This window comes from Pecten maximus, chromosome 1 (genome assembly GCF_902652985.1).
Source record: "Pecten maximus chromosome 1, xPecMax1.1, whole genome shotgun sequence".
Taxonomy (NCBI): domain Eukaryota; kingdom Metazoa; phylum Mollusca; class Bivalvia; order Pectinida; family Pectinidae; genus Pecten; species Pecten maximus.
The window spans coordinates 5,081,383-5,102,842 of NC_047015.1; the positions used below are offsets into that span (position 1 = coordinate 5,081,383).

The 21,460-nt window shown below is 37.3% G+C and overlaps 1 protein-coding gene across 1 annotated transcript in view; it reads left to right on the top strand.

Moving 5' to 3' along the window:
• Positions 1–21,033, top strand: part of LOC117323004 (la-related protein 7-like) — a 33,416-nt gene extending 12,383 nt beyond the window's left edge. The window contains 7 exon segments of the mRNA XM_033877988.1: positions 4,440–4,597; positions 4,599–5,269; positions 5,587–5,723; positions 6,126–6,232; positions 11,121–11,265; positions 13,756–13,850; positions 19,716–21,033. Coding sequence (XP_033733879.1) covers positions 4,440–4,597; positions 4,599–5,269; positions 5,587–5,723; positions 6,126–6,232; positions 11,121–11,265; positions 13,756–13,850; positions 19,716–19,784 — 1,382 coding nt within the window. The 3' untranslated portion in view covers positions 19,785–21,033.
• Positions 21,034–21,460: the final 427 nt, after the last annotated feature.

The window sequence follows — 21,460 nt, forward strand, 5'->3', positions numbered from 1 at the left end:
CATGGAGTACTGTATACCGACAGGTCACCACAGACATTTAACATGGAGTACTGTATACCGACAGGTCACCACAGACATTTAACATGGAGTACTTTATACTGACAGGTCACCACAGACATTTAACATGGAGTACTGTATACTGACAGGTCACCACAGACATTTAACATGGAGTACTGTATACTGACAGGTCACCACAGACATTTAACATGTAGTACAGTATACTGACAGGTCACCACAGACATTTAACATGTAGTACAGTATACTGATGACAGGTCACCACAGACATTTAACATGTAGTACTGTATACTGACAGGTCACCACAGACATTTAACATGGAGTACTTTATACTGACAGGTCACCACAGACATTTAACATGTAGTACTGTATACTGACAGATCACCACAGACATTTAACATGGAGTACTGTATACTGACAGGTCACCACAGACATTTAACATTGAGTACTGTATACTGACAGGTCACCACAGACAACACGTAGTACTGTATACTGACAGGTCACCACAGACATTTAACAAGGAGTACTGTATACTGACAGGTCACCACAGACAACATGTAGTACTGTATACTGACAGGTCACCACAGACATTTAACACGGAGTACTGTATACTGACAGGTCACCACAGACAACATGTAGTACTGTATACTGACAGGTCACCACAGACATTTAACATGGAGTACTGTATACTGACAGGTCACCACAGACATTTAACATGGAGTACTGTATACTGACAGGTCACCACAGACATTTAACATGGAGTACTGTATACTGACAGGTCACCACAGACATTTAACATGTAGTACAGTATACTGACAGGTCACCACATACATTTAACATGGAGTACTGTATACTGACAGGTCACCACAGACATTTAACATGTAGTACAGTATACTGACAGGTCACCACATACATTTAACATGGAGTACTGTATACTGACAGGTCACCACAGACAACACGTAGTACTGTATACTGACAGGTCACCACAGACATTTAACATGGAGTACTGTATACTTACAGGTCACTACAGACATTTAACATGGAGTACTGTATACTGACAGGTCACCACAGACATTTAACATGGAGTACTGTATACTGACAGGTCACCACAGACATTTAACATGGAGTACTGTATACTGACAGGTCACCACAGACATTTAACATGGAGTACAGTATACTGACAGGTCACCACAGACATTTAACATGTAGTACTGTATACTGACAGGTCACCACAGACATTTAACATGTAGTACTGTATACTGACAGGTCACCACAGACATTTAACATGTAGTACTGTATACTGACAGGTCACCACAGACATTTAACATGGAGTACAGTATACTGACAGGTCACCACAGACATTTAACATGTAGTACTGTATACTGACAGGTCACCACAGACATTTAACATGTAGTACTGTATACTGACAGGTCACTACAGACATTTAACATGGAGTACTGTATACTGACAGGTCACCAGAGACATTTAACATAGAATACTGTATACTGACAGGTCACCACAGACATTTAACATGTAGTACTGTATACTGACAGGTCACCAGAGACATTTAACATAGAATACTGTATACTGACAGGTCACCACAGACATTTAACATGGAGTACTGTATACTGACAGGTCACCAGAGACATTTAACATAGAATACTGTATACTGACAGGTCACCACAGACATTTAACATGTAGTACTGTATACTGACAGGTCACCACAGACATTTAACATGGAGTACAGTATACTGACAGATCACCAAAGACATTTAACATGGAGTACTGTATACTGACAGGTCACCGCAGACATTTAACATGCAGTACTGTATACTGACAGGTCACCACAGACATTTAACATGTAGTACTGTATACTGACAGGTCACCACACACATTTAACACGTATAACTGTATACTGACAGGTCACCACAGATATTTAACATGGAGTGCAGTATACTGACAGGTCACCACAGACATTTAACATGTAGTAGATCCTAACTTGTAATGTGTGGGTACTTTACCTAGGGATGATGTTTACTTGTAATGTGTGGGTACTTTACCTAGGGATGATCCTAACTTGTAATGTGTGGGTACTTTACCTAGGGGTGATCCTGACTTGTAATGTGTGGGTACTTTACCTAGGGATGATGTTTACTTGTAATGTGTGGGTACTTTACCTAGAGATGATGTTAACTTGTAATGTGTGGGTACTTTACCTAGAGATGATGTTAACTTGTAATGTGTGGGTACTTTACCTAGGGATGATGTTAACTTGTAATGTGTGGGTACTTTACCTAGAGATGATGTTAACTTGTAATGTGTGGGTACTTTACCTAGGGATGATCCTAACTTGTAATGTGTGGGTACTTTACCTAGAGATGATGTTTACTTGTAATGTGTGGGTACTTTACCTAGGGATGATGTTTACTTGTAATGTGTGGGTACTTTACCTTGGGATGATGTTTAATTGTAATGTGTGGGTACTTTACCTAGGGATGATCCTAACTTGTAATGTGTGGGTACTTTACCTAGAGATGATCCTGACTTGTAATGTGTGGGTACTTTACCTAGGGATGATGTTTACTTGTAATGTGTGGGTACTTTACCTAGGGACGATGTTAACTTGTAATGTGTGGGTACTTTACCTAGGGATGATCCTAACTTGTAATGTGTGGGTACTTTACCTAGGGATGATGTTTACTTGTAATGTGTGGGTACTTTACCTAGGGATGATGTTTACTTGTAATGTGTGGGTACTTTACCTAGAGATGATCCTAACTTGTAATGTGTGGTACTTTACCTAGGGATGATCTTGTAATGTGTGGGTACTTTACCTAGGGATGATCTTGTAATGTGTGGGTACTTTACCTAGGGATGATCCTAACTTGTAATGTGTGGGTACTTTACCTAGGGATGATCTTGTAATGTGTGGGTACTTTACCTAGGGATGATCCTGACTTGTAATGTGTGGGTACTTTACCTAGGGATGGTGTTTACTTGTAATGTGTGGGTACTTTACCTAGGGATGATGTTTACTTGTAATGTGTGGGTACTTTACCTAGAGATGATTTATACTTGTAATGTGTGGGTACTTTACCTAGAGATGATGTTTACTTGTAATGTGTGGGTACTTTACCTATGGATGATGTTTACTTGTAATGTGTGGGTACTCTACCTAGAGATGATCTTGTAATGTGTGGGTACTTTACCTAGGGATGATGTTTACTTGTAATGTGTGGGTACTTTACCTAGAGATGATGTTTACTTGTAATGTGTGGGTACTTTACCTGGGGATGATCTTGTAATGTGTGGGTACTTTACCTAGGGATGATGTTTACTTGTAATGTGTGGGTACTTTACCTAGAGATGATGCTAACTTGTAATGTGTGGGTACTTTACCTGGGGATGATCTTGTAATGTGTGGGTACTTTACCTGGGGATGATCTTGTAATGTGTGGGTACTTTACCTAGGGATGATGTTTACTTGTAATGTGTGGGTACTTTACCTAGGGATGATGTTAACTTGTAATGTGTGGGTACTTTACCTAGGGATGATGTTTACTTGTAATGTGTGGGTACTTTACCTGGGGATGATCTTGTAATGTGTGGGTACTTTACCTGGGGATGATCTTGTAATGTGTGGGTACTTTACCTAGGGATGATGTTTACTTGTAATGTGTGGGTACTTTACCTAGGGATGATGTTAACTTGTAATGTGTGGGTACTTTACCTAGGGATGATGTTTACTTGTAATGTGTGGGTACTCTACCTAGAGATGATCTTGTAATGTGTGGGTACTTTACCTAGGGATGATGTTTACTTGTAATGTGTGGGTACTTTACCTAGAGATGATCTTGTAATGTGTGGGTACTTTACCTAGGGATGATGTTTACTTGTAATGTGTGGGTACTTTACCTGGGGATGATCTTGTAATGTGTGGGTACTTTACCTAGGGATGATGTTTACTTGTAATGTGTGGGTACTTTACCTAGAGATGATGTTTACTTGTAATGTGTGGGTACTTTACCTATAGCTAGAGATGATGTTTACTTGTAATGTGTGGGTACTTTACCTTGGGATGATGTTTACTTGTAATGTGTGGGTACTTTACCTAGGGATGATCTTGTAATGTGTGGGTACTTTACCTAGGGATGATGTTTACTTGTAATGTGTGGGTACTTTACCTAGGGATGATCTTGTAATGTGTGGGTACTTTACCTAGGGATGATGTTTACTTGTAATGTGTGGGTACTTTACCTAGGGATGATCTTGTAATGTGTGGGTACTTTACCTATAGCTAGAGATGATGTTTACTTGTAATGTGTGGGTACTTTACCTTGGGATGATGTTTACTTGTAATGTGTGGGTACTTTACCTTGGGATGATGTTTACTTGTAATGTGTGGGTAATTTTTATATATATAGGCTCATCTCTGTATGCTGTCACAGGTGAGGAGGTGGAAGGATTAGATCCAGGGATTCTGCCTTGTGAAAGTAAGGATTCTAAAGACAAGTCAATGGAGTCACCAACAAAAGCAATCCAAACGCCAGAAAAGGAGGAGACGACAAACAAGTGAAAGTAGTGTGGATGGTGCTGAGTTATCTCCCATGAAACGACGAAAAACTGTCAGTGTAGAAAGTTACAGCAAAACAAAAACGGAAGCAAACACTGATGTTACAGAAGATAATGATGGTAATAAGGAAACAAAACTATCTGATAGTCCTGAAAAGAGTTCTAAATCAATCATTAAGGAGAAAGACGTACAGTCAGGAGAGGAAGAAAATGAAAAATCAAAGAAGACAAAGAAAAGGAAAAGTAAAACTCAGACTGATACTGGTGTCCCTTTGACTGACAGTGAAGCAGGTGACAGTGTGGAAGGAAGTGAGGCTAATAAACATAAGGTCAGTGAAGGTCAAGGTCAAAGTGTCAGTGTGGAAGGAAGTGAGGCTAATAAACATAAAGTCAGTGAAGGTCAAGGTCAAGGTCAAAGTGTCAGTGTTGAAGGAAGTGAAACTAATAAATATAAGGTCAGTGAAGGTCGAGTGTCTGATTCATCAGTAAGTGAAGTTAGGAAGAGGAAGACAGATGAAGAGTCTTCTTCAGATGATGTGAAAAGGAGGAAAATTGAAGACACATCCACCAGAGATGAAAAAATATGTGCCAAGAAAGTAAAAATAACTCCATCAAAAAAACGGAAAAGAAAGAAGAAGAAGCAGAAGGGAAAGGATGTACCAGAGCTGAGAGTGATCTCAAAGTAAGTTATTGTAATAGGGTGAACAGGACGCTGTTATATGATGATTGAAGTAATATTATCCTAACAAAATAAACTGGACTAAGAATTCTATGTAAGTTCTAAAAACAACAAATTAACTAAAATTCATTAATTGGAATTCGTAATATGTGTACTATTAATTAATTTGAAGGAATCCGGAATAATCAAAATTAGAAAGTATCCATAGAACAGTTATTAGATTTTTACAAAACATGAGAAAACTGAGAGATGTCTGTAGTTTATACTGATTATGTATTTGTCTTTATATATACTGATATTTATTTATATACATCTTGCAGGAAGGAATGGCTAGATCTGCGTAGTGAGTACCTGTCCTTACAGAAAAAAAGTATGTCCAACCTCAAGATGACCTTGTCTAAGATCAGGAAGGATGATGACAAATCCAACCAACCAATGATTGGTCATACTGCCACAGGTAAGAATAGAACAGCCATATATATGACATTGACGACTGTCAAATCATACAAGATCCTGATAACACAGGTATATATAAAACAGTCGTTAACAGATCATACAGGATCATACTGTCACAGGTATATATAGAACAGTCGTTAACAAATCATACAGGATCATACTGTCACAGGTATATATAGAACAGTCGTTAACAGATCATACAGGATCATACTGTCACAGGTATATATAGAACAGTCGTTAACAGATCATACAGGATAATACTGTCACAGGTATATATAGAACAGTCGTTAACAGATCATACAGGATCATACTGTCACAGGTATATATAGAACAGTCGTAAACAAATCATACAGGATCATATTGTCACGGATACAGAATGATAGCCATGTGTGGTTTGTTGTAGAGAAATCTGTGAAAGACTGCCAACAGGAGAGACCGAAAGTAGAGTTTGTCCCAGATGTCATAGTCCAAGTCAAGTCACCACATCCATTCACACGCAAACAAGTCAAGGTATGCAACATAGTATCTGCTTTCATCTATTGTAGGGGTCCCCAGTACAACAAATATTTTATATATAGACAACATTAGTTGTTTGTTTGATAGAAAGTCAACATTTCTTCAAAAAAGGATGTTTAAAATATGAATTTTATGAAAAATTCTTTAAAACAAGCTTGATCAGGTGAACGTAATTACATTAATCAATTTAAATGGGAGCATAACTCAGGTCCTGATGTGGCAAGATATATAGGTGGCACAGTTAATATAACCAAATCTTATTGCTTTGTAACTATGAAATGATAAAATAATTACAGCTGGTTACAAAATACATTTATTTATCTACACACAGCTTAATTAATCCTCACAGATGCTAATGTATCCCAAGAATTTACACAATAATCGTACACCTTTTCACTATACACAATAATCGTACACCTTTTCACTATACACAATAGTTAATAAGATCTTACACAATACACTGAACTGCCCTATCATGTAACATCTATCTTCACTGTCTGAAGCTTTCCAACACTAGTCAGTCACTGTTCCTGAAGCTTTCCAACACTAGTCAGTCACTGTTCCTGAAGCTTTCCAACACTAGTCGGTCACTGTCCCTGAAGCTTTCCAACACTAGTCAGTCACTGTTCCTGAAGCTTTCCAACACTAGTCAGTCACTGTTCCTGAAGCCTTCCAACACTAGTCAGTCACTGTTCCTGAAGCCTTCCAACACTGGTCGGTCACTGTTCCTGAAGCTTTCCAACACTGGTCGGTCACTGTTCCTGAAGCTTTCCAACACTAGTCGGTCACTGTTCCTGAAGCTTTCCAACACTAGTCGGTCACTGTTCCTGAAGCTTTCCAACACTAGTCAGTCACTGTTCCTGAAGCTTTCCAACACTAGTCGGTCACTGTTCCTGAAGCTTTCCAACACTAGTCAGTCACTGTCCCTGAAGCTTTCCAACACTAGTCGGTCACTGTTCCTGAAGCTTTCCAACACTAGTCCGTCACTGTTCCTGAAGCTTTCCAACACTAGTCAGTCACTGTTCCTGAAGCTTTCCAACACTAGTCCGTCACTGTTCCTGAAGCTTTCCAACACTAGTCCGTCACTGTTACTGAACCTTTCCAACACTAGTCAGTCACGGTCTGAAGCTTTCCAACACTAGTCAGTCACTGTTCCTGAAGCTTTCCAACACTAGACCGTCACTGTTACTGAACCTTTCCAACACTAGTCGGTCACTGTTCCTGAAGCTTTCCAACACTAGTCAGTCACTGTCCCTGAAGCTTTCCAACACTAGTCGGTCACTGTTCCTGAAGCTTTCCAACACTAGTCAGTCACTGTTCCTGAAGCTTTCCAACACTAGACCGTCACTGTTACTGAACCTTTCCAACACTAGTCCGTCACTGTTACTGAACCTTTCCAACACTAGTCAGTCACGGTCTGAAGCTTTCCAACACTAGTCAGTCACTGTGACTAAAGCTTTCCAACACTAGTTAGTCACTGTTCCTGAAGCTTTCCAACACTAGTCCGTCACTGTTCCTGAAGCTTTCCAACACTAGTCAGTCACTGTTCCTGAAGCTTTCCAACACTAGTCAGTCACTGTTCCTGAAGCTTTCCAACACTAGTCAGTCACTGTTCCTGAAGCTTTCCAACACTAGTCAGTCACTGTTACTGAAGCTTTCCAACACTAGTCAGTCACTGTTCCTGAACCGTTCCAACACTAGTCCGTCACTGTTCCTGAAGCTTTCCAACACTAGTCGGTCACTGTCCCTGAAGCTTTCCATCACTAGTCAGTCGCTGTTCCTGAAGCTTTCCAACACTAGTCAGTCACTGTTCCTGAAGCTTTCCAACACTAGTCAGTCACTGTTCCTGAAGCTTTCCAACACTAGTCGGTCACTGTCCCTGAAGCTTTCCATCACTAGTCAGTCGCTGTTCCTGAAGCTTTCCAACACTAGTCAGTCACTGTTCCTGAAGCTTTCCAACACTAGTCAGTCACTGTTCCTGAAGCTTTCCAACACTAGTCGGTCACTGTTCCTGAAGCTTTCCAACACTAGTCAGTCACTGTCTGAAGCTTTCCAACACTAGTCAGTCACTGTTCCTGAAGCTTTCCAACACTAGTCGGTCACTGTTCCTGAAGCTTTCCAACACTAGTCGGTCACTGTTCCTGAAGCTTTCCAACACTAGTCGGTCACTGTTCCTGAAGCTTTCCAACACGAGTCAGTCACTGTTCCTGAAGCTGTTATTAACGTTAGCAATGATCGTGTTTGAACCCTGTAACATATGTATACTTACCAAAGTTAACAGTATTAGAACCCTGTAACATATGTATACTTACCAAAGTTAACTGTATTAGAACCCTGTAACATATGTATACTTACCAAAGTTAACTGTATTAGAACCCTGTAACATATATATACTTACCAAAGTTAACTGTATTAGAACCCTGTAACATATGTATACTTACCAAAGTTAACTGTATTAGAACCCTGTAACATATGTATACTTACCAAAGTTAACTGTATTAGAACCCTGTAACATATGTATACTTACCAGAGTTAACTGTATTAGAACCCTGTAACATATATATACTTACCAGAGTTAACAGTATTAGACCCTGTAACATATATATACTTACCAAAGTTAACTGTATTAGAACCCTGTAACATATATATACTTACCAGAGTTAACAGTATTAGAACCCTGTAACATATGTATACTTACCAGAGTTAACAGTATTAGAACCCTGTAACATATGTATACTTACCAGAGTTAACAGTATTAGAACCCTGTAACATATGTATACTTACCAAAGTTAACAGTATTAGACCCTGTAACATATATATACTTACCAAAGTTAACTATATTAGAACCCTGTAACATATGTATACTTACCAGAGTTAACTATATTAGAACCCTGTAACATATATATACTTACCAGAGTTAACAGTATTAGAACCCTGTAACATATGTATACTTACCAGAGTTAACAGTAACCCTGTAACATATGTATACTTACCAGAGTTAACAGTATTAGAACCCTGTAACATATATATACTTACCAAAGTTAACTGTATTAGAACCATGTAACATATGTATACTTACCAGAGTTAACAGTATTAGAACCCTGTAACATATGTATACTTACCAGAGTTAACAGTATTAGACCCTGTAACATATGTATACTTACCAAAGTTAACAGTATTAGAACCCTGTAACATATGTATACTTACCAAAGTTAACAGTATTAGAACCCTGTAACATATGTATACTTACCAAAGTTAACTGTATTAGAACCCTGTAACATATGTATACTTACCAAAGTTAACAGTATTAGACCCTGTAACATATGTATACTTACCAAAGTTAACTGTATTAGAACCCTGTAACATATGTATACTTACCAAAGTTAACTGTATTAGAACCCTGTAACATACCGTATACTTACCAAAGTTAACTGTATTAGAACCCTGTAACATACCGTATACTTACCAAAGTTAACTGTATTAGAACCCTGTAACATACCGTATACTTACCAAAGTTAACTGTATTAGAACCCTGTAACATACCGTATACTTACCAAAGTTAACTGTATTAGAACCCTGTAACATACCGTATACTTACCAAAGTTAACTGTATTAGAACCCTGTAACATATGTATACTTACCAAAGTTAACAGTATTAGACCCTGTAACATATGTATACTTACCAAAGTTAACTGTATTAGAACCCTGTAACATACCGTATACTTACCAGAGTTAACAGTATTAGAACCCTGTAACATATGTATACTTACCAAAGTTAACTGTATTAGAACCCTGTAACATATATATACTTACCAAAGTTAACTGTATTAGAACCCTGTAACATATGTATACTTACCAGAGTTAACAGTATTAGACCCTGTAACATATATATACTTATTAACAGTATTAGAACCATGCAACATATGTATACTTACCAGAGATGTTGGTGTGTAACAGGGTATACCCATGTTGTTATTTTATTGACATGATACCTATGTCAGAGTCGTGTTGAAAGGTGAGGGTATTGTCATTAATTTGTCTACTGTGCCTGACCTCTTAATAACAATGGAGAGGTCCAATAAATGTTTAGTAGAATGTCAGCAGTCTTTTGAGGGCAATAAGTGTAGTAAGCAGTGCTTTGGAGGGTGATTTGTGTAGTCAGCAGTGCTTTGGAGGGCGATTTGTGTAGTCAGCAGTGCTTTGGAGGGCGATTTGTGTAGTCAGCAGTGCTTTGGAGGGCGATTTGTGTAGTCAGCAGTGCTTTGGAGGGCGATTTGTGTAGTCAGCAGTGCTTTGGAGGGCGATTTGTGTAGTCAGCAGTGCTTTGGAGGGCGATTTGTGTAGTCAGCAGTGCTTTGGAGGGCGATTTGTGTAGTCAGCAGTGCTTTGGAGGGCGATTTGTGTAGTCAGCAGTGCTTTGGAGGGCGATTTGTGTAGTCAGCAGTACTTTGGAGGGTGATTTGTGTAGTCAGCAGTGCTTTGGAGGGCAATTTGTGTAGTCAGCAGTGCTTTGGAGGGCAATTTGTATAGTCAGCAATGCTTTGGAGGGTGATTTGTGTAGTCAGCAGTGCTTTGGAGGGCAATTTGTGTAGTCAGCAGTGCTTTGGAGGGCGATTTGTGTAGTCAGCAGTGCTTTGGAGGGCGATTTGTGTAGTCAGCAGTGCTTTGGAGGGCGATTTGTGTAGTCAGCAGTGCTTTGGAGGGCGATTTGTGTAGTCAGCAGTGCTTTGGAGGGCGATTTGTGTAGTCAGCAGTGCTTTGTTGGGTGATTTGTGTAGTCAGCAGTCTTTTGAGGGTGATTTGTGTAGTCAGCAGTGCTTTGGAGTTTTGATGCTGATGATTGACAACATGTTTTGATATTGTGATTTTGATTGATCACTAGGAGTACTTTGGAGAAGAAGGGGGTGTGGTCTACGTAGATCTAATGGATGGTGACTCTAGTGGTTACATCAGGTTTAAGGACTCGGATAGTGCCAAAAAGGCTACTAATGCGCAACCAGAGGCCTACACATTCTCTCTCATGCAAGGTAAGATCATGGTGATATATAGACATTAACATTCTCTCTCATGCAAGGTAAGATGGTGATATATAGACCTACACATTCTCTCTCATGTAAGGTAAGATGGTGATATATAGACATTAACATTCTCTCTCATGTAAGGTAAGATGGTGATATATAGACCTACACATTCTCTCATGTAAAGCAAGATGGTGATATATAGACCTACACATTCTCTCTCATGTTAGGTAGGATGGTGATATATAGACCTACACATTCTCTCTCATGTATGGTAAGATGGTGATATATAGACCTACACATTCTCTCTCATGTATGGTAAGATGGTGATATATAGACCTACACATTCTCTCTCATGTAAGGTAAGATGGTGATATATAGACCTACACATTCACTCTCATGTAAGGTAAGATGGTGATATATAGACATTAACATTCTCTCTCATGTAAGGTAAGATGGTGATATATAGACCTACACATTCTCTCTCATATAAGGTAAGATGGGGATATATAGACCTACACATTCTCTCTCATGTAAGGTAAGATGGTGATATATAGACATTAACATTCTCTCATGTATGGTTAGATGGTGATATATAGACCTACACATTCTCTCTCATGTATGGTAAGATGGTGATATATAGACCTACACATTCTCTCTCATGTATGGTAAGATGGTGATATATAGACCTACACATTCTCTCTCATGTATGGTAAGATGGTGATATATAGACATTAACATTCTCTCATGTATGGTAAGATGGTGATATATAGACATTAACATTCTCTCATGTATGGTAAGATGGTGATATATAGACATTAACATTCTCTCATGTATGGTTAGATGGTGATATATAGACCTACACATTCTCTCTCATGTAAGGTAAGATGGTGATATATAGACATTAACATTCTCTCTCATGTAAGGTAAGACGGTGATATATAGACATTAACATTCTCTCTCATGTAAGGTAAGATGGTGATATATAGACCTACACATTCTCTCTCGTGTATGGTAAGATGGTGATATATAGACCTACACATTCTCTCTCATGTAAGGTAAGATGGTGATATATAGACCTACACATTCTCTCTCATGTAAGGTAAGATGGTGATATATAGACCTACGCATTCTCTCTCATGTAAGGTAAGATGGTGATATATAGACCTACACATTCTCTCTCATGTAAGGTAAGATGGTGATATATAGACATTAACATTCTCTCTCATGTAAGGTAAGATGGTGATATATAGACCTACACATTCTCTCTCATGTAAGGTAAGATGGTGATATATAGACCTACACATTCTCTCTCCTGTAAGGTAAGATGGTGATATATAGACCTACACATTCTCTCTCATGTAAGGTAAGATGGTGATATATAGACCTACACATTCTCTCTCATGTAAGGTAAGATGGTGATATATAGACCTACACATTCTCTCTCCTGTAAGGTAAGATGGTGATATATAGACCTACACATTCTCTCTCCTGTAAGGTTAGATGGTGATATATAGACCTACACATTCTCTCTCATGCAAGGTAAGACGGTGATATATAGACCTACACATTCTCTCTCCTGTAAGGTAAGATGGTGATATATAGACCTACACATTCTCTCTCATGCAAGGTAAGACGGTGATATATAGACCTACACATTCTCTCTCATGTAAGGTAAGATGGTGATATATAGACATTAACATTCTCTCTCATGTAAGGTAAGATGGTGATATATAGACCTACACATTCTCTCTCATATAAGGTAAGATGGTGATATATAGACATTAACATTCTCTCTCATGTAAGGTAAGATGGTGATATATAGACCTACACATTCTCTCTCATGTAAGGTAAGATGGTGATATATAGACATTAACATTCTCTCATGTAAGGTAAGATGGTGATATATAGACATTAACATTCTCTCTCATGTAAGGTAAGATGGTGATATATAGACCTACACATTCTCTCATGTAAGGTAAGATGGTGATATATAGACCTACACATTCTCTCTCATGTATGGTAAGATGGTGATATATAGACATTAACATTCTCTCTCATGTAAGATGGTGATATATAGACCTACACATTCTCTCTCATGTAAGGTAAGATGGTGATATATAGACCTACACATTCTCTCTCATGTAAGGTAAGATGGTGATATATAGACATTAACCTTCTCTCTCATGTAAGGTAAGATGGGGATATATAGACATTAACATTCTCTCTCATGTAAGGTAAGATGGTGATATATAGACCTTCACATTCTCTCTCATGTAAGGTAAGATGGTGATATATAGACCTACACATTCTCTCTCATGTAAGGTAAGATGGTGATATATAGACATTAACATTCTCTCTCATGCAAGGTAAGATGGTGATATATAGACCTACACATTCTCTCATGTAATGTAAGATGGTTATATATAGACATAGTAAATAAGAGAAAGTATATATAGTATAACAGTTTGACTATGATAACTAATTGCTTATTTACAGGAGAAGATGAAAGTTTGTACTGGAGAAAGTTACAGTCTGACCGTGAAGCTAAACTCAACAACAAGAACAAGCCAAAGAAACGAGGAACTCAGAAGGTATTTGTTGATCTTGGCAAGGTCAGCCAGTCCAAGCCTAATTTGTGTAAAAAGATATTATCTCAACTGGTCCAAATGACAAAGGTGACCTTATGCCATACTGTGGTGTCTGTTGTCTGTACATCAACAATATCTTATAAAGACATCTCCTTAACTAAGGGGAAAATAGGAATTTCTTTAAAATCTTTCTTTTCTATAGATGAAGTAACCACTGTCAGTTGTTTCTTCACAATAGTAACTGCTCTGAAATGTTTCATTGTCATAGTAACCACTGTCAATTGATCCTGTATGATAGTAACCACTGTCAGTTGTTCCTGTATGATCGTAACCACTGTCAATTGTTCCCATATGATAGTAACCACTGTCAGTTGATCCTGTATGATAATAACCACTGTCAATTGATTCTGTATGATAGTAACCACTGTCAGTTGTTCCTGTATGATAGTAACCACTGTCAATTGATCCTGTATGATAGTAACCACTGTCAGTTGTTCCTGTATGATAGTAACCACTGTCAGTTGTTCCTGTATGATAGTAACCACTGTCAGTTGTTCATGTATGATAGTAACCACTGTCAATTGTTCCCATATGATAGTAACCACTGTCAGTTGTTCCTGTATGATAGTAACCACTGTCAATTGTTCTGTATGATAGTAACCACTGTCAATTGTTCCCATATGATAGTAACCACTGTCAATTGTTCCTGTATGATAGTAACCACTGTCAATTGTTCCTGTATGATAGTAACCACTGTCAATTGTTCCTGTATGATAGTAACCACTGTCAGTTGTTCCTGTATGATAGTTACCACTGTCAGTTGTTCCTGTATGATAGTAACTACTGTCAATTGTTCCTGTATGATAGTAACCACTGTCAAATGTTTCTGTATGATAGTAACCACTGTCAGTTGTTCCTGTATGATAGTAACCAGTCTATTGTTTCTGTATGATAGTAACCACTGTCAATTGTTTCTGTATGATAGTAACCACTGTCAATTGTTCCAGTATGATAGTAACCACTGTCAGTTGTTCCTGTATGATACATAGTAACCACTGTCAGTTGTTCCTGTATGATAGTAACCACTGTCAATTGTTCCCATATGATAGAAACCACTGTCAATTGTTTCTGTATGATAGTAACCACTGTCAGTTGTTCCTGTATGATAGTAACCACTGTCAATTGTTTCTGTATGATAGTAACCACTGTCAATTGTTCCTGTATGATAGTAACCACTGTCAATTGTTTCTGTATGATAGTAACCACTGTCAGTTGTTCCTGTATGATAGTAACCACTGTCAATTGTTCCTGTATGATAGTAACCACTGTCAGTTGTTCCTGTATGGTACATAGTAACCACTGTCAGTTGTTCCTGTATGATAGTAACCACTGTCAATTGTTCCCATATGATAGTAACCACTGTCAGTTGTTCCTGTATGATAGTAACCACTGTCAATTGTTTCTGTATGATAGTAACCACTGTCAATTGTTCCCATATGATAGTAACCACTGTCAATTGTTTCTGTATGATAGTAACCACTGTCAGTTGTTCCCGTATGATCGTAACCACTGTCAATTGTTCCCATATGATAGTAACCACTGTCAATTGTTTCTGTATGATAGTAACCACTGTCAGTTGATCCTGTATGATAGTAACCACTGTCAATTGATTCTGTATGATAGTAACCACTGTCAATTGTTTCTGTATGATAGTAACCACTGTCAGTTGATCCTGTATGATAATAACCACTGTCAATTGATTCTGTATGATAGTAACCACTGTCAGTTGTTCCTGTATGATAGTAACCACTGTCAATTGATCCTGTATGATAGTAACCACTGTCAGTTGTTCCTGTATGATAGTAACCACTGTCAGTTGTTCCTGTATGATAGTAACCACTGTCAGTTGTTCATGTATGATAGTAACCACTGTCAATTGTTCCCATATGATAGTAACCACTGTCAGTTGTTCCTGTATGATAGTAACCACTGTCAATTGTTCTGTATGATAGTAACCACTGTCAATTGTTCCCATATGATAGTAACCACTGTCAATTGTTCCTGTATGATAGTAACCACTGTCAATTGTTCCTGTATGATAGTAACCACTGTCAATTGTTCCTGTATGATAGTAACCACTGTCAGTTGTTCCTGTATGATAGTTACCACTGTCAGTTGTTCCTGTATGATAGTAACTACTGTCAATTGTTCCTGTATGATAGTAACCACTGTCAAATGTTTCTGTATGATAGTAACCACTGTCAATTGTTCCTGTATGATAGTAACCAGTCTATTGTTTCTGTATGATAGTAACCACTGTCAATTGTTTCTGTATGATAGTAACCACTGTCAATTGTTCCAGTATGATAGTAACCACTGTCAGTTGTTCCTGTATGATACATAGTAACCACTGTCAGTTGTTCCTGTATGATAGTAACCACTGTCAATTGTTCCCATATGATAGAAACCACTGTCAATTGTTTCTGTATGATAGTAACCACTGTCAGTTGTTCCTGTATGATAGTAACCACTGTCAGTTGTTCCTGTATGATAGTAACCACTGTCAATTGTTTCTGTATGATAGTAACCACTGTCAATTGTTTCTGTATGATAGTAACCACTGTCAGTTGTTCCTGTATGATAGTAACCACTGTCAATTGTTTCTGTATGATAGTAACCACTGTCAGTTGTTCCTGTATGATAGTAACCGCTGTCAATTGTTTCTGTATGATAGTAACCACTGTCAATTGTTCCCCTGTATGAAAGTAACCACTGTAAATTGTTCCTGTATGATAGTAACCACTGTCAAATGTTTCTGTATGATAGTAACCACTGTCAATTGTTCCTGTATGATAGTAACCAGTCTATTGTTTCTGTATGATAGTAACCACTGTCAATTGTTTCTGTATGATAGTAACCACTGTCAATTGTTCCAGTATGATAGTAACCACTGTGAATTGTTCCCATATGATAGTAACCACTGTCAATTGTTCCTGTATGATAGTAACCACTGTCAGTTGTTCCTGTATGATAGTAACCACTGTCAATTGTTCCTGTATGATAGTTACCAGTCAATTGTTCCTGTATGATAGTAACCACTGTCAATTATTCCTGTATGATAGTAACCACTGTCAGTTGTTTCTGTATGATAGTAACCACTGTCAATTGTTTCTGTATGATAGTAACCACTGTCAGTTGTTCCCCTGTATGATAGTAACCACTGTCAATTGTTCCTGTATGATAGTAACCACTGTCAGTTGTTCCTGTATGGTACATAGTAACCACTGTCAGTTGTTCCTGTATGATAGTAACCACTGTCAATTGTTCCCATATGATAGAAACCACTGTCAATTGTTTCTGTATGATAGTAACCACTGTCAATTGTTTCTGTATGATAGTAACCACTGTCAATTGTTCCAGTATGATAGTAACCACTGTGAATTGTTCCCATATGATAGTAACCACTGTCAATTGTTCCTGTATGATAGTAACCACTGTCAGTTGTTCCTGTATGATAGTAACCACTGTCAATTGTTCCTGTATGATAGTTACCAGTCAATTGTTCCTGTATGATAGTAACCACTGTCAATTATTCCTGTATGATAGTAACCACTGTCAGTTGTTTCTGTATGATAGTAACCACTGTCAGTTGTTCCCCTGTATGATAGTAACCACTGTCAATTGTTCCTGTATGATAGTAACCACTGTCAGTTGTTCCTGTATGGTACATAGTAACTACTGTCAGTTGTTCCTGTATGATAGTAACCACTGTCAATTGTTCCCATATGATAGAAACCACTGTCAATTGTTTCTGTATGATAGTAACCACTGTCAGTTGTTCCTGTATGATAGTAACCACTGTCAGTTGTTTCTGTATGATAGTAACCACTGTCAATTGTTCCTGTATGATAGTAACCACTGTCAATTGTTTCTGTATGATAGTAACCACTGTCAGTTGTTCCTGTATGATAGTAACCACTGTCGATTGTTTCTGTATGATAGTTACCACTGTCAGTTGTTCCTGTATGATAGTAACCACTGTCAGTTGTTCCTGTATGATAGTAACCGCTGTCAATTGTTTCTGTATGATAGTAACCACTGTCAATTGTTCCCCTGTATGATAGTAACCACTGTCAATTGTTCCCATATGAAAGTAACCACTGTCAATTGTTTCTGTATGATAGTAACCAGTCTATTGTTCCTGTATGATAGTAACCACTGTCAGTTGTTCCTGTATGATAGTAACCACTGTCAATTGTTCCTGTATGATAGTAACCACTGTCAATTGTTCCTGTATGATAGTAACCACTGTCAATTGTTCCCATAGTAACCACTGTCAGTTGTTCATGTATGATAGTAACCACTGTCAGTTCCTGTATGATAGTAACCACTGTCAATTGTTCCCATATGATAGTAACCACTGTCAATTGTTTCTGTATGATAGTAACCAGTCTATTGTTCCTGTATGATAGTAACCACTGTCAGTTGTTCCTGTATCATAGTAACCACTGTCAATTGTTCCGGTATGATAGTAACCACTGTCAGTTGTTCCTGTATGATAGTAACCACTGTCAATTGTTTCTGTATCATAGTAACCACTGTCAATTGTTCATGTATGATAGTAACCACTGTCAATTGTTCCTGTATGATAGTAGCCACTGTCAATTGTTCATGTATGATAGTTACCGCTGTCAGTTGTTTCTGTATGATAGTAACCACTGTCAATTGTTTCTGTATGATAGTAACCACTGTTAATTGTTTCTGTATGATAGTAACCACTGTCAATTGTTTCTGTATGATAGTAACCACTGTCAGTTGTTTCTGTATGATAGTAACCACTATCAGTTGTTTCTGTATGATAGTAACCACTGTCAATTGTTCCCGTATGATAGTAACCACTGTCAATTGTTTCTGTATGATAGTAACCACTGTCAATTGTTCCTGTATGATAGTAACCACTGTCAGTTGTTCCTGTATGATAGTAACCACTGTTAATTGTTTCTGTATGATAGTAACCACTGTCAATTGTTCCTGTATGATAGTAACCACTGTCAATTGTTTCTGTATGATAGTAACCACTGTTAATTGTTTCTGTATGATAGTAACCACTGTTAATTGTTTCTGTATGATAGTAACCACTGTCAATTGTTCCTGTATGATAGTAACCACTGTCAGTTGTTCCTGTATGATAGTAACCACTGTCAATTGTTCCTGTATGATAGTAACCACTGTCAGTTGTTCCTGTATGATAGTAACCACTGTCAGTTGTTCCTGTATGATAGTAACCACTGTCAGTTGTTCCTGTATGATAGTAACCACTGTCAGTTGTTCCTGTATGATAGTAACTACTGTCAGTTGTTCCTGTATGATAGTAGCCACTGTCAACTGTTCCCGTATGATAGTAACCACTGTCAATTGTCCTGTATGATAGTTACACGATAGTTGGAACTTTGATGAATTATTGCTTTAAAACCCTACTTCTCCTTAACTCTTAGGTGGATTACATCCAAATTTGGGTTGAGACATCATTTGAGAAGGGCAATCATATTTTATATAAATGATGCTAGTGTGACCCATGGGGCCCCGAGTGGTAGGGTCCAAAAAGGGAAACTTTGCTGTAATTTTGCTTTAAAACCGAGGAACTTTGCTGTAATTTATAAGTGAAGCATCACAGATGTGGCTTTAAATTTCAAAACACACAAAAGATCTATACAAGATTGCTTATTAGAAAAGCAGTATAGTTTGACAATTTCATTATCTTAATGTGTCAATGTGTTCTTGTTTAACATATTTTATATTTAAGGCAAAATTGCAAACTTCAATGAAAGTCAGATGACCGTTAAGGTCCTTTCTTGTTCTTGTTTACAGTTGGTGGACAAGGTACAGAAGATAAACAAGGAAAATGTCCAGCGAAAACATATCATGTTTGATGACTAAGACAACGGTTTTCCTGTTTTGTTGGTGAACAATCCTGGCTTGATATTGCTGTTTGAGAATAAATTTTTACAAATCTTGTGTGAATATTTGTCATTCAGCAAAAAAAGTCCCAGAGTGAGAACTGTGAGGCTGTGTATGATTATCTATATACATCATGATGTATTATGGGAACTGTGAGGCTCTGTATAATTATCTATATACATCATGATGTATTATGGGAACTGTGTATAATTATCTATATACATCATGATGTATTATGGGAACTGTGTATAATTATCTACACCATGATGTATTATGGGAACTGTGTATAATTATCTATAAACATCATGATGTATTATAGGAACTGTGTATAATTATCTATATACATCATGATGTATTATGGGAACTGTGTATAATTATCTATATACATCATGATGTATTATGGGAACTGTGTATAATTATCTATATACATCATGATGTATTATGGGAACTGTGTATAATTATCTATAAACATCATGATGTATTATGGGAACTGTATAATTATCTATATACATCATGATGTATTATGGGAACTGTGTATAATTATCTATATACATCATGATGTATTATGGGAACTGTGTATAATTATCTATATACATCATGGTGTATTATGGGAACTGTGTATAATTATCTATAAACATCATGATGTATTATGGGAACTGTGTATAATTATCTATATACATCATGATGTATTATGGGAACTGTGTATAATTATCTATATACATCATGATGTATTATGGGAACTGTGTATAATTATCTATATACATCATGATGTATTATGGGAACTGTGTATAATTATCTATATACATCATGATGTATTATGGGAACTGTGTATAATTATCTATAAACATCATGATGTATTATGGGAACTGTGTATAATTATCTATATACATCATGATGTATTATGGGAACTGTGTATAATTATCTATACATCATGATGTATTATGGGAACTGTGTATAATTATCTATATACATCATGATGTATTATGGGAACTGTGTATAATTATCTATATACATCATGATGTATTATTGGAACTGTGTATAATTATCTATATACATCATGATGTATTATGGGAACTGTGTATAATTATCTATATACATCATGATGTATTATGGGAACTGTGAGACCGAGACTTAAAGTGAGACTATTTATATGTGTGGATTCCATTTTGTACATGTATTGAAAGATACATTTAATTCAAATAAAGAATAAAATTTCAGATGAAATGTGGAAATATGTTTATAGTTTTTAAATGTCTGTCACAATAATTTAGCCTCGAGATCAAACGACCTAATAAAAGCCTGTGTGCGAGATATATTTCATCGACATTACAACAAATTTAGTTCATATTGGACACATTCTATACGCAATTAGATTTTGATGATCAGGTCAGTGCTAAAAGGTAAGTTCAAAGGTCAAACTTGACCACATTAACAAGAGATCCCAGAGGGATCTTGGCGCCCACCATTGAATGATCTTTATAGGTTCCATGTCAGATTGATCTTTTCTCTATTTTCCCCTTCCTCTTACTAATCTGTGTAAATTGATCTTTTCTCTATTTTTTTCCCTTCCTCTTACTAATCTGTGTAAATTGAGAAACATCCCTCCAGTACTTTTCAAACAAGGGGAACTTATATATGAAGTTTGAGATTTAGCG